Raw genomic sequence first — 25105 nt, 5'->3', positions numbered from 1 at the left:
AGAACAGCATTGTCGGGTCTTCTTCATCATCAAAGTCGTCCTTTCTTGTTCTGATTTCAGGAACCCCAATTGAATGGAGGAATACAAGCGGAAATGGAGGCGACTCAAGTCCAAGTCTTCCACAGATTTTTCTCTCATCAACAATCTAGATGATGGCTGCCTCATGCACATCTTTAGTTTTCTCTCACCAATTCCAGGTATAAAATAAATTTCTCTATGATTTTCTCTGCTTTTGAAATACTTTTCAAGCTTCAGTTAAATTTACTGTTTCTTTGGTTCAAAAATTTCAAAACCCAGTTCTTAATTTTCATCATTTCAAGGTTACAAAAGATCGATTTTCTTTTTTTCTTTTTTGGGTCTCTCAGTTCCATTCTTATTCAATTAAAAATGTCTTTGACCTGTTGTTAACGTATTTAGCATTTAAATAGATAATTCCCTTGATTGTTCTCATCATAGTTGATTTATAATACCCAACTCTCTATTTCATCAATAATAAGTTACAAAGATTGAATTTTTCTGTGCCTTGAGGTCTGATGGACTTCATTCTAGTTAATTTTGAGCTTAGTTGGTAGTTAATTTGCTCAAAAAATGTAAAACCCATATAATAAGACTAAAATTCACACCGAAATGATTTACCTCTTCAAACAAAATCCAATTTCAAAATCACTGTTATGAAGTTAAGGCTTCAAAGGATTGAAAATGTCTGCCAAACAGTTGAAGATAAAGTTAATACAAAGAGGGCCAAACATAAGCTCATTTCGACTCCACATGGTCAACAAAGAGCAGTTTTGGGGATCTAACTTCATTTCTCACACGCCTTTAAGGGTGTACATTCAACCTTGTTGACAGTTCATCAACTGAGGTGGTATTAATTCCATTCTAAAATTGTTGAAGGGGGTAATAAGACCCCTGCACAAATAAGGTGTGCAACTGAAAATCCGACTATAGTTTAAGGGGCTATTTATGCCTTTCCCCTATTTCCGTCCAAAATAGCTGAATTTTAGGCTTTGAAGCACTTAAACAAGAGAACAATTTGTTTTTTCCAGTAAGTTTCTTGCTCATCTTTTCTCTTTTTCTATTGGTTCTCTGAGAAAGGTAACTATAAATTTCTGAATTTCCATTCACCGGCTGCTGCAGTAGCCTGAATGTATACTCATCATTCTTTTACTCTTTTCTTTTTCCATTCGCTATATTCTTTTTGTGAAATATCCTTGTTTCTTTATAAGCTCAGGCAATTGATCGGGCAAGGTTAACCTTAATCTGTTAGCTCAATGTTGATGTAGGAGCATATAATTGAACAGTTCACCATATGCATCTTCTTCTGTTTCAAGGTTTGAATAGTGCAAGTACTCTTATTGTGGCCAATGGATTTTAAGAGCTCTTATCATTACATGGTTAAAAGGAGAAAATAATAGAAAAGCTTGTGCACTCATACCCTGATCCCTAAAAGGTAGTGAGTAGTAGGTTTTAAGCACCAGCACCACTGTTAAAGCTATCTTAATTTATTGGATTAACAGAAACAGGATCAATTTCATTCCTAGTTTTAGAACTTCTTGTGGGTGCCGTTGGTCATTTGGTGTCTTATTACATTTTCATTTTTATTTATTTAGGCAGTAGAACATCTTTCACAATCCCTGGAGAGATGGTTCACGGGATTCATATGCATTTGCACTGTGATTCATTTTTTCTAGTTTGCTCCAACCAGCTGTTTTTAGATTTTACTGTAGACCACATTTATGGTGCGATGTGATTCTTTTCTGTCACAACTTGCTGTTGAGTTGCAGATCGGTATAACACCGCCCTCGTTTGCCACAGATGGCGATTCTTGGCATGCCATCCTCAGCTTTGGTTGCGAGTAGACCGTTCTGTGAAGGATTTATCTCAGCCTGGAGTTTATCCGAACATTGAGATGGCCGTCTCTGCTGCAAGGTTAGCATTTTAATTCCATTTTCTTTTCTCTGTTCTGATCTTGGTCTTACAAGCTGGCTTCATATCTGGATGCTGTTCAGGCCTGGGGACACTATACTGATTGCTGCAGGAGGCAGCCATCATGTGTCAAATATTCAGATTGAAAAGCCACTATGCTTGGTAACTTCAAAATGTTAACCTCAGATTACTTTTCATACTTAATGCATACAAGATGCTGGGTCTTTTGATGTTTCTGAGTCTTGTGAGATTTCTGATAGTTATTTCAAAGCTATATATTTACGTGAAGTCACATTGTAGCTATTCCACTTATAGTTTGTGGATGAAACTTTGAGCACATGAATACATATAATAGTTTTGTAAACCCATTTGATCTATGGGAGGGGGGAACCATATTATATGGTGTAGCAGGAGCTCAGAACTGTTGGAATAGCAAATGTGAAGTATTAGGACAACTGTTGTGTCATCTTGGTCTATTTTTTCATCACCTCATTTGCTACTAAAAAGAACCAAAAGAAAAATAGAACTGTAGGGGAAAAAGGGTGGTGATCAGAGGTGGACTCACCTATAGAGGTTGAGGTGCACCGGAACCTGTGAGCTTGGCAAAAAATCTTTCCATATGTAGAAATTGTCAAAATGGCACCCAGAGTCACGATAATGATTGGGGAGCACTGGTTGACACTAAGCCATATGAGGGTTTCATCTTTGACAACGGAGTTTGAATTCCACTTAGATGGAAGTGTTCAGTTTTCTTCTTTAGGGTGCCAACGTTCATTAATTCTTTTTTCTTGGGGTCTTGTCTCTGTCTTTTCTATTTCTCCTTTGACGAAGAATCCCATATAAAAGAAACATCCACTGTTTTTTCAACTGCTGATCTTTCAAAAAAAAATTCCTTTCTATTCTTCTATTGTATCTCGCAGTTCGCTTTTGTGCAACTCTTTTCCCCTCCATGTGCTGATTCAAAGATAGTCTATAAGAATAAAAAAAAATATTATATTCGGGATTCAGATGAAAAATATCTGAACACATTTAAAGGTTAACTGAATTTAATCAAACAAAGAATATACAGAAATTGCAAACATCTTTGTCTACCAATTATCTATTTAATCCAATCACTTTCTTGATTTCGTGGCATCTCTTTTCCATTTTCTTCTATTATTTGTCCATTGATTTGTCTTTTTTTCCCCAAAATAAAAACCTAATAAGTTGAATCAAAGGGTAGCGCGGTACACGAAGCATCCTGCGTTCATGCAGGGTCTGGAGAGTGGCTGCACCTCAAGGCGGTGTAATGTAGGGAGCCTACCCTGACGCAAGCATACATGATTGATTTCATGGCCCGAAACCATGACTTATAGACCACATTTAAACAATTTGACTTATTGCTCCATGGCTCCATTCCGATATGTTGAACCAAATGAACCCAAAATTACCCGAACTGACCCAATCTACACTCCTATTTAGTCTCTGTTTAAGTAATTGTGCCTGCACAACCTTTAAATCCTAGGTCCGCCTTTGGTGGTTATGGTGGATCAACGTTAGACTGTTCAGAATTCAGATATGATGCACCTTAGTCGAAAATTTTCTCCTTTGCCGTATAGGCATATACCTTGCTAGAGTAAAGTAAATGCATGTAAATTATCTAAGATTAGTGGCACTAGCCTTTCGCTGCCTCAACTTCCTTTTTACAGACTGGCGCAGGTGAGAGTCCTGATGATACAACCCTTATTTGCTCCCGCAGCTCAGACAGGTTTGTGAGACCATCATCACTTTTTTACTTCTTTTTTTCCTTAATTAACTGGACGTTGTGCCTTGAATTAGATCATCAGATTCTTTTTGCAATTCTGATCAAATACTAAACGAACCACAACAAGATTGCATTACCTGATCTTCAATTTTGTCTATGCAATGCTTATTTAAAGATGTCTATTATTGTCAAGTTTGTACCAGAACAGTTGAGCCAAATTTGGATTTGCTCTCTGATATTTGGAACTGTTTTCACTTGCCATTGTATGCATGTGTTGTTCTTTGTTTCTGAACAGCGCATTGGAGTTCATGTCCACATGTAAGCTGGCTAATTTGACTGTGAGGACAGAGCTCGGTTGCTGCTTGCTTCATAGGAGCGGGAAGCTCACAATTGATGGGTGCATTCTTCAGTGCGAGTCGAACCCTCTGGACCATCTCTCCTATGCAATTATCAGTACTGCTTGTGCTTCTGAGGTTGTGCCATCAGCACCCAAGACTTGTAGTAATGGTGTTTCAGTTCTGAGAACTCGAATTGAAGGAGGTGCCAAAGCTGTCCTAACCAGTGGAACACTTTCATTGCAGCGAGTACGCGTCATTTATACTCGTACATCACTCTTCTTCTGGTTTGAGGTAGAAAGCAGTGACAAAAGTATTGTGCAATCTACAGCGGTTGAATTACCAGTTAGTTAGTCAATCTGCAGTTCCAATTGTTGTTATCCTCTCTGTCACCTATCTTGAAAAGAGGAAAGGGGCTGAGAGGGGGTTGGCTGCAACATATTGTTCAAATTCTGTACTCAGTTTTAATGTATCATTGTGCAAAAGTTCTTGGTTCTTTAGTAGCAGTTGTAGCTCTTCCTGCAGTTCACTGATGCATGCATTGCAAGAGGCCCCTATCTCAGTTCACTTGTCTAGCAAATACTGCCAGACAGGCTATTCTTCCAACTTCTCCGAATGAGTAATTGTGTTTTATGAACCATCTCATCTCTCAAGGATTTGACGTTTTATTTATTTGTAGTTCGATTGAATATGGTTTGATGATCACTTTCTCTCTCTGAGAGCTATTTAAATCAATGAAAAGTTAGATCTCACTTCTGTTTACTCAGTCATTTCTTTCTTATCGAAGACTCTGGCAGATGGAACTCATTAGCAGTGATTTGTGCCATTGCAACCTAGTCACTCAGGCTTTGGGGCTGATCTCTAATTACAAAACCTAGTTAGGCCTTCAAGTTGATATGTCAGTCCATTGTTACCACAAACCTCTACGCGGTAACAAATCTTTACTTTGAAGTAAAGTGACTGTCCATTTTCGAGCCGATAATTGTCAAAGGATGAACTCAAACGCCTCTTTCTTATCGAAGACACTGGCAGATGGAACTTATTAGCAACAACTCGTACCATTGCAATCTAGTCACTTAGGTCTTGAGGCTAATCTCTGCTTGCAACCTAGGTACTCAGGCCTTTAAGCTGATTAGTCAGTCCATTGTTACCACAAACCTCTACTCAGTAACAAACCTCTACTTTGAAGTGAAATGACTTTGTTCATTTTCGAGTCAATAATTGTCAGAAGTGAAACCCAATAATGACACATCAGCTTACCAACTCCTTCATAGGTATTCATTCCCGCAAGTAACAAGTTATCGTCATATGGTGTTTTCCTAAGGGAGAAATCTATTGCAATGGGTATGGTGTTTTCCTAAGGGAGAAATCTATTGCAATGGGTCACTGGAGTTGGGCTTAACATCAAAGACAGAAAAGTATACAAGTGTAGAAAAGGAAAATTGCCGGGGAAAACAATCGAAAGGGAAGCTTTTCGCTAGTGCTTTGCCTCACCCTAAACAATAGGGTAGCTATGACCTTGAGGAGGGCCTGGTGCAGTACCTTTCTCTGTCACTATTTAGATACACCTTGTGTGTTGGCCTATAATTATAAAAATAATTTTACAAAAACACTAAAATGCTGAGTGCAAATCTCATAACAAAACTATTTTAATTGTTGACAACACAAATGAATGAACCAATGGACAACTTTTCAGTCATCAAATAGCACGACAATATCACAAAGGAAAACTACGTCAAGCCCATAAAAAAGTGTCATATATATCCCAAATCACAAAATTTAAGCACAAATCTAATCTCCAGAATCAATCTACACTCCAAGATCGATATGTTCTCTTCATCTGTTTATTGCAGTCAGTACGCAAGTGGAGCCTCTTGGACAATGACCACTGAACTTGTGCTATTGACTATAACGCCAGTTGTTCAAGGCGTCTTTACAGGAACATCTGGGTAGACGTTTCATATAAGAATATGGTTGTATCATGTACTTGTAATAAATCCAGGAGAGCACTCCTTGCCTGCAGCTTGTTTTAGGTTCAGCTGAATGAGTTACCTGAACATCAATCAACTATAGGATTAGTTCGTAATGAAATCTAAAATGTTTGGATGCAATGCCTAACAGGACTTTCTTTGAGCTGGAACTACTAAATATTTACAGATTTTCCTTCAAAAAAGAACTAATCTATATTTGAAAGCAAGAGAGGTTTTGCAAAACAACCCTTTCTTTGCTTTTTCTTATTCAGCTTCCCCATGACAGTTTTTACCGCTCAAACTACTTACGCAATACTAGCTGGACTGTTGGACGAGACTAATAACATATTTCAGTCAGGTGAAAGTAAGACAGGATGACCATAGGTGATTCAAGGCTGCAGTATCACAGTATTGTGGACAAAAAATGAGGAAACAATAGATGTTTTAAATGTGGGTCCAATTAAGAGGAAGAAATGAATAAAGAAAAAAGAAAATGCATTTCATGCAACGATTCCACACTGGTGCCTTGTTGCTACATCACAGCCCTACTACAGAGTCAAATTTTTGGACACCATAACTTAACTGAGAAATACGTTGATGCTAAGAAGCTTAATCGAAAAAAGGAATCATACCTCACTAATATTTATAGACCAGCTGAAGCTTAATACTATTTCAAGAAACCGATTTCTGTTTCACCACAATATCATCAGCAGAATAATAGTCAGCAATGAGCCGGTACATGAATGAAGCATTATGTCCACCCCTGAAACAGCAAAAGAGAATAAGCCCGGAGTTTTAAAATAGAAAGGGGAAAGAAAGCAAAAATATAATTAAAGATCATGTAGTCAAATTACAGAGAACCGTTATTGCGCAAACACTTTCATATGATTCCGTATTGCCAAAAAGGGAACATGTTAAAATATAAGAAAATAAAATATTTCACACACTTATTAGTTTGTACTGTCAACATTGATCAGACAGATTTACCAGGGATATTTCTTCTTGCTATTAAGTAGATTGAGTTGCAAATTCATCTCATGCATATTAAAGTCAGGTTACATCATTATCAATTAGCATTCACCAGGAGTAACATTACATGAAGAAATACATTTTCAAAAATACTAATAGTAAGAGGAACTCACGTGTCTGTTATAAACAAACTAACAAGATTTGGTGGCACATAATCAAATGCGGGATTAACAACATGAAGTAGAGGGGAACCAGAGCTACTCCCAAAATCCAGGCAATCTGAGAATTCTCCGAAGTCCAGTAGCTCAGCTGGTGATTTCAATTCATTCAGCAAGACTTCTGGATTGTGTGGATACAAAGGACATAACTGTTGCACAAACAAGTAGTTACACAAATGATTCTCAGTTGAAGCAGATGCAGTAAGAAAAGATATTTGACCAGAGAAAAATAGTTCACCAATTTTTATGTTTTTTCCTTCACTCAACTACAAGAATGCCAAGAAATCACAAGTATTTTAAAATAACCCATGTCCTACAATGGTAGTGTGACTTGTTTAGCTGCCTTCTTCATTCTTCATGCGCTCAGGTTCCAGTTTATAAGAGTGTTGTTTACCTTATCCATGTCAGTATGTCATTTCTTCAAATCTAAATACCATAGTATGATGCTTAAAATCTAAAATATATTTCTTTCGAGATGGAATTCTTTACTTTGCAAGGTTTCAGTTAGCATTTGTAAAATTTATGGCTCTTTGTGGTAGTTGAATAAGAAACCAGTTTCCTTTCCCCATAAAGTTTCATGTTTCTGGTTTCATTTTGAACTTATTAATCGCGACATGACTTGTGAGATATAATCATTACCTTTCTGGAGTGGACTATCACAATCCTCCCATCGAACAATATCCTAGAGAGCAATGCAACTTCAATGATGAAATACATAGAATAGTTATTTAGGCATCACTGTTAACCGGGCTACTGGCTAGAGATTAATAGTACACGACTCAAAGATTAGATGCATTTGTGTATGTTTGTTGTGGTTCTAAGGTAGTCAAGATTGAGGAGCCAAGATGTGGCATGGTAGTATTGTAGTCGTAAGGTTCAGTGTTGATACTTGATGGTGGAGGAGACAGAGTGGCAGTGACTACTGACTATGATGGAAGAATATCAAAGAAAGAACAATCTCATACTTACTAGGATGAAGCCTTAGTCACAATCCTTTTTGAATTTCACATCAGATACCACCGAGCAATTAGCTGGATAATAAAATACAAAATATGGAAGCCAAAATGTGCTATCTAACATTAAGTGTCACCTGGTAGCTCTGGAATCAATCTTAATTCAACTAAATGACGCGGTATGAAATCAAGCCACAGTTCGATGGGAGTTTGATTAAGAATCACTAGTTTTCTCAAGCTTGGCTGCGTATAGAACTGCATTGCAACTTTTATTTTTGGAGAACATTGTACAGAAGAAGCTGAACAGATAGTAGATCTTTTAGGCTCACTGTCATAGTTATTTTTTGCACAATAGTACCTTTTTGGAGGTCTCCCGCATGTCCTTAATGCTAAGGTATACTACATTACCAGTTTCAGGAAAACATTATAGTGAATACTGAATAGGCTTGAGTTGAATTGCAACTCAGCACTAATTTGAGCATTTAGCCTGAGTTAGAGCTCAATCCATTGATTTTATTCAAATTTCCTTCTAAATGGAAAAAACCCACAAAAACGACTGTTTGCGATCCACAACAAAGAATAAAAACTGAGACTTGCAATATAAACAAGTTCACAATTTCCTTCGATTTATGTTACTATCCGTTGTTTCTTGTAAGCTGAAACTGCGTCATTCCTGTTCAATCACCTCCCTTCCCCCCACCACAATACTTCTTCAGTCTACCTCCACCTCTCCGGAAACCATCCATAGCGAACCTCTCAGACCTCTGCACTGGAGCATCCGTGCATCAACTCTTCATATGCTCGAAGCATCTCAGCCTCGTTTCCCACATCTTGTCCTCCACCAAAGCTACTCCTACCTTATCTTGGATATCCTCATTTCTAAGTCTATCTCCTAGTATGCCCACACATCCATCGCAACATCCTCATTTCCAGAAATTTCAAATTCTGAGCGTGAGAGTTCCTTAAAAGTAGGACATTGATTAAAGAGTTCCTCTCAAACTGAACGATAACTAATTTTTCCAAAATTTTGAACTTGTATACTAGTTTTTCTTTAGCACAATTATCACTTAATTTTTGAAAATAACACAAACCTATGATTCAACATCTTCAAAGTTCAATAAGATATACTACATCTTAGAGAATAAGCAAAGAAAGTTGGAGACTTTCAGTAGGAAATTAAACAAAGTAATCACAAAAAGTCACAGGGAAATTATATTTAACATGTGTTAATGGATAAAATCACTTTCCACTATTTATCTGACGAAACCAATATAGGAACCAAATCCCAAATTTTTTTAAAAAGAAGTCCATTACATCATAGAAGACATAAATACTTGATCTTAGCCAAAAGGCCAAGGATACAAACACTGAACCAATGAAGAGACACATATAAAGCAGATGAGAGGGAAAGAAAACCGGATGGATGTCACCAAAATGCAACATCATATTCACTGATTGCTTATTCACATCCTTTTGAATAGACAACACTGTTAAATAGGGAACATTAACCTTTTATTAGGTCACTCCAGCTGCGAAATGATCTCTTCAAAGCTTTTAAGAAATGTTCTTGACATTTCATTGATACAAAATCAAAGCAAAACAGACCTCCCTTTTTTACTTAGTCTAACTAGAGCACTTCATGTTCTCCATGATGCTTTGACCAGTGAGGGAACCACTCATGCTTATTCCAAGTAAACTTCTACTTAAATTCAAATAGCTCTAATCCATCAAGTTTCAGAGGAAAAATCATAGGTGCTAATACTGCAGCATCAAAGACAGATTCTAGGCTACAAGGGCTACATTTCAGTCAGGAGCAGAAAGTTCCAATCTTTATATAAGCTGTTTTATGGAATTAGCTCTTTAATTTTTTTAATAGAACTAGGAGTAGTAAAATATATTAATTTCCTGAAGGAACAACCAAGTGCCTTAGAGATGCTAAAATACCTTGTGAGTGCCTGCAAGAACAACAAAGGGAACAGCATGCCTTTGAGCTGCTAAAGCCACCATGTTCATTCCAACAGGTGCAATAACCCCACCATTGGCCATGACAGTGTGGGCTCCAACAACCACCTTTTCATAGGAAATATCAGAATTCGGGTTAAGGGCAATGGCCTCATAATTAAATGCAAGAAGTTACAGCACCGACATACCATGTTGACTCTTGAGATGATTGCAAAAACAGCAGAATCGGTGATCACTGTGGTCTGCAGACCCCTTGCAACCAATTCTTTTGCAAGGGCATGCCCCTGATACCTTAAGTAGAATCAAGGAGGGACAATCAAACAAGTAGAAGAAACAGAAAATTATAAAAGAAGGAAATTACAGAAACCGTACAGTATTACAACACTTAATGATCAAAGGTAAGCCACTTCTCCAACCTTGGGGCACCCTCAGCCACAAAAACCCGGAAAGATCTCTTCTTTTCCTTTGCAGCACTTAGAAATTCCATCACTGTTCTTGAATTGCCTAGAGTTAAGATTACCTCACTGAAAGAAAGTAGGAACGGATTAAAAGGTGAAGAAAGAGTTGGAATACATATAACTGGATGCAATTAATAAGTGAAGAAAGAGTTGGAATGCATATAACTGGATCAGAGAGGAAAGCATCAACCTTCCCATACTTTACAATCCGTAAACAGCTACTAGAAATAGAAAGAATTTTAAATGAAAAATTAAACAATGCATTTGAAAATAATTTTGAAGTGACACTGTGACAATAAGCTCCCTTTATGTGTCAGTCCAACTTACCTAGTTGAGTGCACATCTGTCTGATTTCACTGAAACATATAGGTCAACCGAACTAAATTTTTTATGCTTTTAGTTTGCAGGAATGCTGTATAGGGGCTACCATAGACACCATCATAGCTCTAGATAACCACTGCTAGAAGAGGAGACCCTGGGTTGAAATTGTTGTCATTTTCATGATAACAGAAAATATTGTTACTAAAGTAGATCTCACCAACAGATTTCTGACAATTCCATTGGCAGTCCCTTACCAGAATAGTTTTATACTCAATATGAAATAACAGATCCAAGTTGCAGGCTTAACATAAGACTCAAGCAAATCTCTATTAGAAGGTTATTTATTAGAAAAGAATCAGTAGAAGGTTATTACATTGTAATTGAAAAAGTAATTTTTGAGAACTTTTTAATACTTGTACCATCACTTTAATGTCTCCACTTGGGTAACAAGGCCATGCTATGCAGTTGGACAAGTAATAATAAACTTGACAGGTCAAAAGAAAAAGAAAGAAAGAAAACTACACAAAAATACTAGTGCTGCCCCAACTAATGGTGATTGTTCTTGCTGTAACCAAATGCTGGACAAAGTCCAAGAACACTGAATAATGGAAGACTTCATATATTGAAATTCTTTGCTGGTTCTGCTTGTGTTCCTATAGGTCAATAACCATAGATAACCGACAAGAGCATGGCAATTATCTATAAATCTCAAAGGCTCAAACAAAGAAATAAGTCCAATTACTTAATGCTTTATAACAACCAGTTTTAAGTAAATTATAGTTCCCAGATTCTTGGTGCTATTATATATACCCTTTGAAAATGGAAGGGCAGCCTTCAAGTGCTGTGACCTGCAAAGCACTTTTTGCTGATTTTATTGTGCGTTAGTTCCATAGAGCCGACCCCAACTAGATTGGGAGGTGACACCAAATATCAGAAATATGAATGGGGAAAAAAATTGACAGCCAAATCACAGAGAGGGAGAGAGAAGATACTTGTGATGAATATGCTCAACTGCTTGTTCAGCAATCTGTTCATGGCAAGTAGCAATATCTTGAATAAGTTCATTAACAGCCTCAATGACATTATGCTTTAGTTTCCTGCTCGTTGAATTCTTATCAGCAGCTGTAAAGAAAATGTGAAAAAAATCACAACCTGAACACATTTCTTGTAATCCCAGTACCAGCAGTTTACAATTTCTAGAATTACATCAAGTCTTAAAATGCATTCACAGCACCAATCCAATCACAACCGCCTTAAAGATCCTCAAATCAGTTTAATGTCATGATCTAACTTATCCCTAAAAACAATGATTTATATCATGATCTATAAACTGCTTACATTTGCTTTTTCCTTCAGAATCACCACCAGAAGAAGATGTACGACGTACAGCTGTTGATTGTGGGATGTCTTCAAGGAGGGTCTGTAAGGAAGGTGGTCTCAAGGTGTTTCTAGCAGCAGCAGCCACAGCTGCGGCAGATAAACCTTGATGATCATCTTGCTTGAAATCATCTTCATCATCACTTCCAGCGGATACACCCAACCCACCAACAGCAGCAGCTGTCAAAGATACATCCTCCTCCCTTATAATGTTCAGAACTCGCCTAACAATGTTACCAACAGCGAGCTCTGTGATATTCATGCGATATCATCAAATGTTAAATTAGCAAAAGAAAGGAGATCTAGAAGAACGAACACAAAAAACAAACTACTCCAGCATAAGAAATTGAAACTGGAAGAATATCATAAGCCCTTCAGTCAAAATATTAGCAGATTCATTCAACATAATCCTTTTTTTTCAGTCTTTGGATAGGAAACACACATTCTAACCATTGGTAATAACTAAAGTCGAGGTATCAGTTGCTGTCATAAGAATTCTACTGTCCAGAGCAAGTACGATTGGAATTCTTTAATAGATTTCTCAAATACGTTTACTCCCTCACTTCACCTGAAAATATTAGTTGGCCTGGGTCTGGGTTTTATGTATTGGCAAAATATGTTTAGATAATAAAGTTTGTAATCATTTTCTAACATACTAATTACACATCATACTGAATATTGAGCAAAAGTTGATGAATGCAGATTATTTAATATAAAAATAACAATAAATTAAAGAAACAAGTGAGATTACTTTACACCCCTAACTTCGTGCTAGGTTGCTAGAACTACCGCTTGAGAAAAACTTTCTTTTGTACATGGAAAATGCAAGCATACAACCAAAATTAGTTGCTGAAAGAAGCTCAAACGTATAAATGGAAAATTTTCTTGGGCATAAAGAATAAGAACATACAACTCTATTGTCAGTAATCAGCCACGGCTAGTTGGATACCGCACTAAGAATAGATCATGGCCCAAACAAGCTCTATAATTAAACCTTAAGCAAAGATGACCAACCCAGTCTCAGAAGAAATTGTTAAACCTCAGTATATGTAGAAGAATTAACTGGCACGATACTAGCAAAATGCAAAAAAAAAAAAAAAAAAAGTGCTCTTCCAATCTTGGTTAAGCTACTACATGCAAAACAAAGGATTTTAGTTTGATCTGCGACCCTCTGAGAGGTCATTAACTCCAACTGCACCACATGTTCAGTCCAACCAAAAGGGTAATCATTTGTTAAATTTAATTTTAGTATCTGGATAAAATCTATGACGTTTTCAAATTGGACCGTTGATCTATTCTCATTTACATGCCCTATCTTGACTAGCACCTACAATAAAGAGAAAGCATTTTCCTTTGGATAGGTAAGTAAGAGTTATATGCTTATTGAATTAAACCTAATGGCTCTAAAACAAGAGCTGAAACTGACTTTTTCAGAAACTTCAAAGTTCATTAATAAAAAGTTTCTCTTTCCTACAGTTTTGATCATAAAAGATGATACGGAAAGTAATAGTTGTTAAGAGAAGAATCTCACACTTGACAATTGACAATACACTTCCATATGTACACAAGGAAAATGATGATGTGAAAAAAGAGGAAAAGAGAGTTTTTCATAACACATTTAAGCGGAAGAAGGCCCATTGTCTAGTTACCAATAATTCATACAGCTTAAGAATGAAACATATGCAAACACAGTAACCTATTAAATGTCATCTTCCATCTGAATTACAGCCACATGTGAGTTTCCAACTTTTACTTCAGGTGATAATTAGTATAGAAATCCAATTTATTTGATCAACTAACACCAAATAACTGATAAGAGGAAGTTGTGATATGGTTTTTGCAATATGATTCAGACTTCATAACACAACCAAAACAATGCAAAGATCTTTTTTTATAAGGTAAATATTTTATTAACAATTAGGGGAACAACCCCGTATACAAGCCATATGCCCCCCCCCCAAAAAAAAAAAAACACTACGTCAAAATGTGATTCTCTAAAGAAGAGACCCAATCTTCTGTACAAGGTCTCAGGGAAACACCAAAAGGAAACTAAAAACAAATGACTATTTTGCATCTTTACAAAATCTTGTTCAACCCCTTCAAACGCTCTCTTATTTCTCTCTCCAAATAACCCACATAATTTGTCAATGGGCAACACTCATGCCCTAGAGCTTCTCTTCACCCTGCTGATGCCCCCCCCCCAACTATGCAATGCCGCATTCACTGTGCTCGGCATCACCCGTTGCACCCCAAACAAATTAAGAATTACCCTCCACAGTCGATTGGCCACTTGACAATGCAGTAGAAGATGATCTACATCTTCACCAGAACTTCTGCACATGAAACACCAGCTAACATAAGTGATCTTCTTTTTCAGATTTTCTGTTGTCAATATCACACCCCTCATTGCCAACCACGTAAAGAAATATGCCTTCCTCGGAGCACTGGGTACCTAGACAGCACAATGAGGGAAAATAGATTCAACTCTACTTAATAACCTCTCATAAAAAGATATAACGGTGAGCAATCTAACTCTGGTCCCTCGCCATCTCCATGCATCTGGCCTATCGATTAGCTTATCTTGCCCATACAGTAACTCAACCAAGTTATGAAATTCTTCCAACTCCCAATCCTACAAATTCCTCCTAAACCTCAGTCCCAATGAACTTTCCCCTCATGAGACCTAAAAAGGTAGATGACACTCTATTAAGGAAAACTTCCCTCATCTCATTCTTTATACACCACTCATGCGCGTAGAAACTAACCTTGCTACCATCCTCAACCCTGAAAGAAATATGTTTACTGAAGTCTTTCCACCCCTTCATAATGTTCCTCCATAAGCCACACCCAAACGGTGTTGTGATGTTTCTAGTCCTCCACTCACCTTTCATAATACCATACTTATCTGCTACCACACCCCTACAAAGCGCATTCACCTCCACCCAAGACATCCATATAACTTCCCTAACAAGGCTTTGTCAAAGACCCTGAGATCATTCACACCGAGTCCTCCCCATTTCTTTGGAGATGTGACAACTCTCCAACTTCACTAACTCTCCAAATTCACTAAGTGAAACTTTCTAATTCCTTCTATTGTATCCCATAGAAAATTACACTGAAATCACTTCAAATTTTCTGTCACTTCACCAGGATCCTGCAAAAGCGACATGAAATATGTGGGGATACTACACAAAGTACTTTTAATCAATACCTCCCTCCTTTCAACAAGTATCTCTTTTACCATTCCGCTAGCCTCTTCTCTACTCTCTCAATCACCAAATTCCACATTGCATGCCATCATTGGCACCAAGCACAAATGGACTTCAGTGGAACTTCCTATGAGATGCAACATATTGGATTAGGAAGCACCCCTTGTGAGTTGGGAGATTGTCACTTCCCTGCAAAAGTGGGAGGACTTGGTGTGAAGAATCTCAGAGTTTTTGAAAAGACTGCTGGATAAATTAGTATGGAGATTTGGGACTAAAAGCATGGTTTTACGTAGGGAAGTGATAGTGGACAAGTATAGAACTGCAACTAGCAGATGGAGAACTAGGAACGCCACACTACCATTAGGTTTTGGTCTATGAAAAATATCACGAAGTAGAAGAAAAACGACAGCAAGTGGCAATAGTAGGTTCAAAGATGAGGACAACAACAGGATAAGCTTCTTGAGCAACGGGTGATTTAGAGAAAATGAGCAGAGTTTTACCTTTCCCAACATCTAAAAATAAGCCGGAGATGACAGCGCAATATATCCACGGTTCACAAGAAGGGGGAACTCTCTGGGATCTGAGGTTCAGGAGCAACTTGCATGCAACGTTGAGAGGTAGCTAAATTCTAAAGTAGCTTGCTTTGTTTAGTTGGTGGTCAAGGAAGCTCGCTTAACAGAAGAAAATCCAATGAAGAGGGGCATTCAGTTATGCTCTAGATGCCATCTTTGTGGGAAGACCTGAGACTAATTGTCATCTATATTTGCATTTTGAGGTGACTTCAAAATCTGGAATATCTATATTTGCATTTTGAGGTGACTTCAAAATCTGGAATATCTTTTAGTGCACGAAAGGTCTCGCATGGGTAATGCCACAAAGTTCTTTGGACTTACCGAAATGCTGGAACAGGGGAGGAGGTTTGCCTAGGCAGAAAAAGAAAATAGAAGATATAACAGCCTGCATTTGGCAGACTGATGGAAGAGAAAGGAACCTGAGATTCTTTGACGACATGGGTAGTTTAACTCAGAAGATTTAGATGAACTCCCTTTTGTTATTTCATTTTTGGTGTAAAGAAGAATTTCCATTAAATACTGAATCCGTCCTAGATATTTTACAATCTTTGTAAGTTGTACAGGATAGCATTTTGGCAGTTTCCTTCTCCATAAAAATGGTTTTTGCACAACCTTTGTGCATTGATGTATAAAACTTTGTTGCCAATTAAAAAAAAAAAAAACTCTAAAGTTTACTGGAAATACTATAGAACAAAATCTACCACGAACTAGCCATTAATGAAGGAGATGAGAGACAAGGAGAGATAGAACATGCTACTAGTTTCAACAGTAACCCAGTAACTGATGGTCTTTTGACTGCATACAATATTCTTATTGTTTAGATTATCTCCTATTAGTACCCAGGGTATAGCCTAGCGGTTACTGAAATGGGTTGAGAATCATGAGGCCTCAGGTTCAAATCCCAACAAAAAACACTATGTGATTTCTTCCCATTTGTCCTAACCTTGGTGGACAGAGTTACCTGGTACCTGTTACTGGTAGGAGTAGGCAGGCAAGGTGGCCTGGACACAAGGAAACGATTATGTCCTATTATTAATTTTTCCAGTCACTAAAACATTTTCAACTTATACCCAAAAAAAGGAAATTATCAAAATTGTGGGACCAGATAGAGAAGAATGGTTGTTAATGATTCATATAGTTGATCCCAGCAAGCCAGATTGAGGCTTAAATGATTGACTCATCAATATAACAAAAAGGGCCTAGTACTCAAAGCATCCCAACGTTCACATAGGGTCCTAGGTGGGCCGCGCATCTAAAGGATGTAGTGTAGGTAGTCTGCCCTGACAAAAACATCAATGGCTAATTTCAGGACTCGAATCCATGACTTATAGGTCACAAAGAGATATAAACTAAAAATCTTTCTAAAAACCACAGCACATGCTCAATGTTTAATTGTGTTAATTGACTCATGTAAAAGTTTAATTTGTTAGAAAAATGACACTTTCATTTATCATTTATTTTCTTCTTCAACAAACATTGTGTAAATAACATACCCAGTGTAACCCAACAAGTGTAGTTAGGTATGGGTAGTGTGTACTCATACCTTACCCCTTCCATGGGAGGTAGAGAGGATGGTTTTGATAGACCCTCAGCTCAAGTAAAACCAGTACAAAGCAGTTTGAAAAAGAAAACAACACGAGTGAAGAAGCCAAGACAAAATACTAAAGAAAGTGTTAAATTAGGTCTTAGGTCTAACTCACACCCAAAAGCTAGCTCAAAGGGAGCGAGCATTGTCCAAGACTTATAAAAAGTCCACCCATCTCATTAACTAGCAATGTGCCACTTTTTGTCCTTCTTCAACATAAAGCATGACAGAGCATACTAAAAAAAGAATAGTAACTCCAACAAAACAATAGGATAATCAAAGAACAAGAAACATTAATAGTTACAGAAGTGGAACGGAAAGGAAAAAAGGAGAAACAGAAGCTTATACCTACTGGATTAGCAGCAATCAACTTTTCCCCGATACCTCTGATTGCATCAATAAGAGCATCAGCCTGGTTAGTTTGAGGAAGTCTCTGCTGCGATATGCATGAGCGTAGCACTTCCGCTGTCAATTTCGCTGTTGTCTTCGACCCCTCAATTTTCCTATCCCACAACATTCAATACATACAGAAAAATAAAATTATCGCTCCGTAGATTATCACACTCAAACATACACACACAGAAAAAGACAGAGAATTACCGTTTCTTCAGCTTGATTATGAACTCGTTGACTAGGGCATTCATATCTGGAGTATTTTTGTTGAATTTACACCTAAAATTACACCAAAAAGTCTAAGCAATTCGTGAATTTTGCATAATCAAAGTAATTGCAGAAGAAAAATACCGTTTAATACTGTGCTTGGAGCTCGAGGATTGTGCTCAGCAATGGCGCAGAGAATTTGTGTTGCCTTTGCTGGACTCAGCAATTTGGATCCGGGTTTAGGACAAATTCGACGTACAAGCATTAAAGCATGTTATACAATAGCTTTCTTGCGTGGGCTACTGTTTTTTGGTCTTCCAGCAGGCTTCGTTGCAGGCATTGAAACTCGGATTAAATTCGAATCCCGCATTAAGAGACTATTTAATAAAAAAAAGGAAAAATTATACGAGTTGTCAAACATTACTAATTTATTATTTCATATGAGTATAGTTTTATTTTATTACCATTCGTGAATATATTTTGCTGAGATTTTCTATAATTTGTGGGTATAGCATTTGTATAATTCGCTATACAATTCACGGTTTTTGTTTAACGTTTGTATATTTCGCTATATAATTCGTGTACATCGTTTGTATAATTCGTTATACAATTCGCAGTGTTTGTATATTTCAATATACAATTCGTGTACAACGTTTGTATAATCGCGCGCATTATTTATATAATCGCACACATCAGTCATCTTTAAAGTAAAAGAATTTTTGTATATATTTTTTTACCTAAAATTCCGTTTATACAAATCTAAATGGACCATAGCAAACGTAAATTTGTCATTGTAAATAATTAGGAAACTATACCCATATGAAGTTATTATGCTTACAAAAATTGCTATATATAAATTTTTCCCTAAAAAATACATATTCGGGGCTCTAACCCAAAATGTGTGCTACTCTCCACTCACTTTTTTTAATTATTTTTTAGATTGCAAAGCAAGAGATATTTATAAATTTGATTTTGTAGTCTTTTATAAATTTATTTTTAATTTTTTACGTCTTTTTTATTTTAAAAAATATTTTTACACGTAAAAAAAATTTAAAATATTATTTCATCTTATTCAATTTGCAAATGGCTATAAGAAATCATTTTTAGTAGAAATTTAGTACACCTTGTAACACCAATTAGTTGGGAGATTGCAAAGCATATATATACTATCCTAAAGGTTGTATATAAACTCGTATATCAATAGGAATTGAACCTCAAGGTTCACGATTTTGAAACAATACTATTTACGATATCAAATGAGTAGATTTAATTGAATTTGGATTGAACACAATATATGTTTTAACTTTAACTTAATAAAAACAAGTACACAAGGAATCATCTTAATGAAATGTTGACAATCATCAAATGAATATTATAGCCAATATATTTATATTATCCAATATATGCATTTATTATACACTCCATATATGAAGTAGTCATTATATATATTTTATGATGCTTTTCATATACTCTTTTCATACAATATATATTCACATTAATATATTTATCTGGCTAAATTTGTACCAAACGATCATAAAGCGACGTGATCAAATAAAAGCAGGATCACCAGGAGGAGAATTGAGGACCCTTGGCATGCTTCTGTAACAAAATTAATGTCAGAGAACATTTCAGTTGGCTAGATCTGATGATTATACAATAGTTACAATATTCATTCATGGAGGTATTTACAGTGACAACAATGACATTTGACTTGAAATATATTGTAAGTCCAATTTATTAACAAGTTTTAGACAAATTTTGAAACATCACCTTTGCTCCCTTCATTTAGACGCCTCGCTTTCTATTTCTCATCCTCTTCCCATATTCTCACTTCTTCCCCACCAGCGGCGATCACAACATACGCCTCTTTTTTCTTCTCTTTCATTGTAGCAAACAATAACACGTTTTTGATAGATGCCCAAAAAAAATTATTTTTCCTTGATAGTTTTTTTTGTCAAAATACGAGGATGGTCGACGCTTATTTTGCTTATAGTTCATTGATATAGTATTACATAATACTTTTTAAATCTTTTTTTTTAGAGAAGATGAAAGATAGAAGAAAACAATGATCATTGTCGGAGAAAATATTTTTTCAGTAAAGTTTTTATTTCTTCGGTGCTACTTCATTTATATATTGTGTAATTAATGTATACTAACAATATAATATGTGTTAGGATATACTATTAATCATGCATTTAGATATAGTATTATTTATTGAATAATTATTTATTTATTTATTCAATTGAATAAAGTGTTACATTAAATAGATCATTTTATCATATATGTGTCCTCAACTTATATAGTAGATGATTTGATGTATAGAGTTTGAGCTTATACATAAAAGATTAAAAGTTAAAAGTTATAGTTCACAATCGTAGATGGAAATTTGGACAAACCATCAGAAAGATTGTAGCACGAGATTAAATGTAATTTATCTTGATTATGAGAATGGTATAGTTCTAACTTCTCGTGCTAGTGCATTTTGTATGTATTGAACAGGACCAAGTAGAGATAGATGTTTTAGACTGACTGATAAAAACATATTCTCTAAACTATTAAATGTACTTATATTCTCAATCTTGATATAACTATTATGATCTGTCTATATTAATTATCGTTTTGATTTATTAAAAGTGAGATTTTGAGATGGGTCAATATGTCTGGTAGATTGAATGATAATAATATATATATTAGTGAAATAATTAGTTAGTTGATGAAATCCATGTCTCAAGATAGAGATTGATGATACACATTTTTATGAGAAGCTTATAAGTTTTCATGTGCAAACCCGGCCGGTAGATTTATGAATCTGGCACATGAAATAAGTTAAGTATTACTCTAAAGGAAATTAATCATTGAATTAAATTCGTCAGTAATTTAATTTATTGATTAGTATCTGTAATCTTAACATGGGGAATTACATAAGTATTAATGGAGAATTTTGAAATATAAATAGAGGAGTGCAATTACGAATATTTAATGGAATGATTTATAATTTATTATGGTAAGAATAATTCAAATTAATTTTTGGAATTATTTCCATAATAAGAAGCCTCGGTAATTAATTTTGTGGAATTATTTCCAGAATCTTATTTCTAAGGAAAAAGGGAGGAAGCACGTGGGTTTCTTGTTTTTCAAGAATAGTGTAGGTTTTCTTCTCCTTTTTGGACGAGGAAGAAAACTTTATAAATAGGGGTTTCTCCTAACCTAGAAAGACAATCAGTTTTCTATACAATACTTGTCCACCCAAGTATTGAGAGAGTTCAGTTGTTAATTAATTTGGGATCACTATAGAAGACCGTAGAACTGGAGTCTGACTTGCTTCAAGATATTTGTTCCCGCTTCAAGAGATATTTCTTGAGTTAATTTTCAGCATACTTTGTATGTAATATGTATTTGTGGTTGTCGTTTATAATTTATGTAAACAGTAAGATTCTTAAATGCTTCCGCTGTGTGATATCTTTCAATACTATGTGCATAATTTATGTGTATATATTATAACCATACATTTAGTATACATCAATGATACAGAAAAAATTGGAGTGAATTGTGAAGGATTACATGATTATACCAGATACTAACAAGAATGTATATAATGAATATATTATTTTTAATATATATATATTGTATATAATGCATATACACTATTCATACATATTTAGTGGTCGTACAATTCATAAATTGAATTGGATAGATCAAAATTAGTTGAGTTAAAAATGGATAAATCATTAATTCGTTCAAACTTGAGTGGATTGGACAAATCATGTTTTTTAGTAAACTTTACCTAAATCTCATAATGGAAAAGTCTAATTACTATACATCCCTTATTGTATCAAAATTACCCGATATCCCCTTTTTTTCAACTTTTCTGATACATTAGATTTGTATCTGATACATCAATTATCTAATGAGTAATTAATGAAGATCATCTATTTATGGATAGTATCTTAATATAAGGGATGATTGGTTCTTTAAATCAATTATTGATCTAATTAATGGGATTAATTTGGTTAAAAAAAGAACGGTTGTGTAGTTGAAAATTTAAGCTTAAAAAAACAGAGCATAAATTCAAACCAACTTCGATTTCAATTTTTTTTTCAGTTTGGGTTATGTATCTGATACATCAGTTATGTATCTGATACATCAATTGTTAAAAAAATCATTTGTTATGTCCATGAAGTTTCAAGCCAAAAAACATAGCGTCGTCTCGAATGGAAAAAACAGAGCATCAATTCATACCGAAGTTGATTTCAATTATTTTTCCACTTTTGCTGATACATAAGTTATGTATCTGATACATAACTTTAGCTATAGAATAGTTAATGCACATCAGTTATTTATGAATAAAAGATTGGCTCTTTATATTAATTACTGATCTATTAAAAAAGGCGACAGTTATGTACATGAATTTTGAAGCCAAAAGTCAGAGCATCGACTACAAGGAAAACAACAGAGCATCAATTCAAAGCAAACTTCGCGTTTCATCAATTAATCGATATGAATATCCCGATACTACTGAGACATTCTGGAGTTTGGCAATCCGATATTACTTATGAACAATACAAAAGTGATGGAATCGTTATCGGTGACAATGTATCTTACTCAAATTTAAAAGCAGCAATCGCTGCTGAATTGAGTGTGGATGAATCAGAGAAAAAAATTGAAATCCGATACATAGTTGAAGGTAACTCGTCGCCAATATATATTCGTAATGATATGGGTGTTAATCTTTACATAGAGTTGAAGAAGAAAGAGCTTGGTTTCGTGAATTATCCCCTGTGCATATCAAGCTTTGATATAAAAAGATGTGAGATAAAATCATTCGACAGTACATCTGGAGCAATCGTTTGTGCCGAATCAAATGCGAATGAGTCCCACATTTTTGGTTTAGAAGAATCTGATAATGTTGCAAATTGTTATATAATAGAATTGGAGTTGACGAACTACATAGATGATACAAATGGTGCGAAAGTGAAGGAGAATCAATTCTATAAGGATAAAGCAACTCTAGTTGATGTAATGGCCAAATACAAAATCAATAATGAATTAAATTTCAAGGTTAAAAGATCCGACAGTAAAAGGTATGCGCATATTCTGCATTTGGAAATTTTGATGTTGTATAGTATCCAACAGTATGTATCAGATACATATTAATGTGTGTATCTGATACATTCTTAAATAATTTTTCCTGTCATGATACATCAAAACTCCATTTCTGCATTTGGAAATTTTGATGTTGTATAGTATCCAACAGTATGTATCAGATACATATTAATGTGTGTATCTGATACATTCTTAAAATAAAATAATTTTTCCTGTCATGATACATCAAAACTCCATTTCTGCATTTGGAAATTTTGATGTTGGATAGTATCCAACATTATGTATCAGATACATATTATTGTGTGTATCTGATACATTCTTAAAATAAAATAATTTTTCCTGTCATGATACATCAAAACTCCATTTCTGCATTTGGAATATTTGATGTTGGATAGTATCCAACAGTATGTATCAGATACATATTATTGTGTGTATCTGATACATTCTTAAAATAAAATAATTTTTCCTGTCATGATACATCAAAACTCCATTTCTGTAACTCAGTTAAAAAATGATAATAATGTTGTTAGTATGTATCAGATTCATAATACTCTATGTATCAGATGTTTTTTTTTTAATAATACATACAGAGAAGCATGTATCAAGTACATGTGGGTTGACACATTTCCTATCAGTATGTCACTGTATTTGTTGATATTATAAATGAAAAAATATTGGTATGATACATGTCATTTTTTAATACAAATGCAGTTATGTGTTAGTATGCCTTTCATAAGGCTGTTGTTGGAGAATGAAAGCTTCATGTTGGAAAAAATTGGATATATTCAAAGTTAGATATTTCAATAGTGAACATTCATGTGCACTGAGAGATAGAATTTTCAACAAAGTTCATGCTACAAAGGCTTTTGTTAGTGCATTCACAGCACCTAAATTGGTTAATCATAAGAGAATTATCACCCCTAATGATATACGAAAGGATATTAAATCAGCATATGGAATTGATATTACCTATCAACAGGCATGGCGTTCAAAAGAGCATGCTTTGCAGATGTTAAGGGGAAAACCTGCTGATGGATATAGACAGCTGCCTGTATACATACATATTCTAAAAACCGTATATCCAAATTCGTACATAAATATGCATAAGTTATCAACTGATGAGTTCATGTATTTGTTCATAGCGTTAAGGCCCTTGATGAGGGGGTTTCAGTTTTGTCGACCAGTAGTTGTTGTTGACGGTGCACATCTTGATGGACCTTATAAAGGGACGTTTGTATCAGCTAGCACACTTGATGGGGCAGGTATTACTTTCTTATACTGTTTCTTATTGAATAACAATGTGTCATCTCATTTTTCACGTTTGTTGTGATTCTGATGAATTATAATAACTATTGTATCGCTATTATTGATTTATTAGGTTGCATATTGCCGTTGGCGTATGGTATTGTTGATATAGAAAATGATTCATCATGGACGTGGTTTTTTCAGAATTTCAAGAATGCATTTGGTGAGAGGGACAATATGTGTGTTGTATCAGATAGGAACGAAAGCATAATCAAGAGTGTAAGCATGGTATTTCCCAATGTTCCTCATTTTGCATGCAAATGGCATATATGGAAAAATGTGTGTACTAAATACAGAAGGAGCAAAGCTGTACTAAGTGACATCTTCTATTCAATGGCCAAGGCATACCGAAAAGATGAAGTCGATAAATTAATGGCCAAAGTTGAAAGAATCGATCAACGGGTGGCACAATATTTAAAAAATGCAGGATACGAAAAATGGTCAAGGATTCATGCCACTGTCAACAGGGGTAGAATGATGACTTCTAACATCGCAGAA

General features: G+C 35.4%; 2 protein-coding genes across 3 annotated transcripts; one reads left to right on the top strand and one right to left on the bottom strand.

The window, feature by feature from the left end:
- LOC129901123 (F-box protein SKIP5) lies at positions 1-4767 on the top strand. 2 transcript variants are annotated; one of them, XM_055976244.1, is made up of 5 exons: positions 3-197; positions 1785-1929; positions 2010-2088; positions 3615-3673; positions 3966-4767. In XM_055976244.1, exons 1-5 carry the CDS (start codon positions 74-76, stop codon positions 4357-4359), a joined length of 801 nt encoding a protein of 266 aa, XP_055832219.1. In that variant the 5' UTR covers positions 3-73; the 3' UTR covers positions 4360-4767. The 2 variants fall into 2 exon arrangements, with proteins under 2 accessions (XP_055832225.1, XP_055832219.1); XM_055976250.1 differs by lacking the exons at positions 2010-2088; positions 3615-3673 and having other exon boundaries at positions 1-197.
- An 859-nt stretch (positions 4768-5626) lies between these two features.
- LOC129901115 (uncharacterized) lies at positions 5627-18451 on the bottom strand. The gene is made up of 11 exons (XM_055976237.1): positions 18344-18451; positions 18200-18271; positions 17948-18102; positions 12195-12482; positions 11849-11978; positions 10494-10601; positions 10266-10368; positions 10060-10185; positions 7118-7311; positions 6608-6738; positions 5627-6057 (listed from the first exon to the last, which is right to left on the bottom strand). The coding sequence occupies exons 2-10, from the start codon at positions 18241-18243 to the stop codon at positions 6648-6650; spliced, it is 1239 nt and encodes a 412-aa protein (XP_055832212.1). The 5' UTR covers positions 18244-18271; positions 18344-18451; the 3' UTR covers positions 5627-6057; positions 6608-6647.
- Positions 18452-25105: the final 6654 nt, after the last annotated feature.

The sequence above is a fragment of the Solanum dulcamara genome, chromosome 1, assembly GCF_947179165.1.
Source record: "Solanum dulcamara chromosome 1, daSolDulc1.2, whole genome shotgun sequence".
Lineage (NCBI taxonomy): Eukaryota > Viridiplantae > Streptophyta > Magnoliopsida > Solanales > Solanaceae > Solanum > Solanum dulcamara.
The sequence above is the reverse complement of the archived record's forward strand: the minus strand, read 5'-3'. Positions and strand labels throughout refer to the sequence as shown.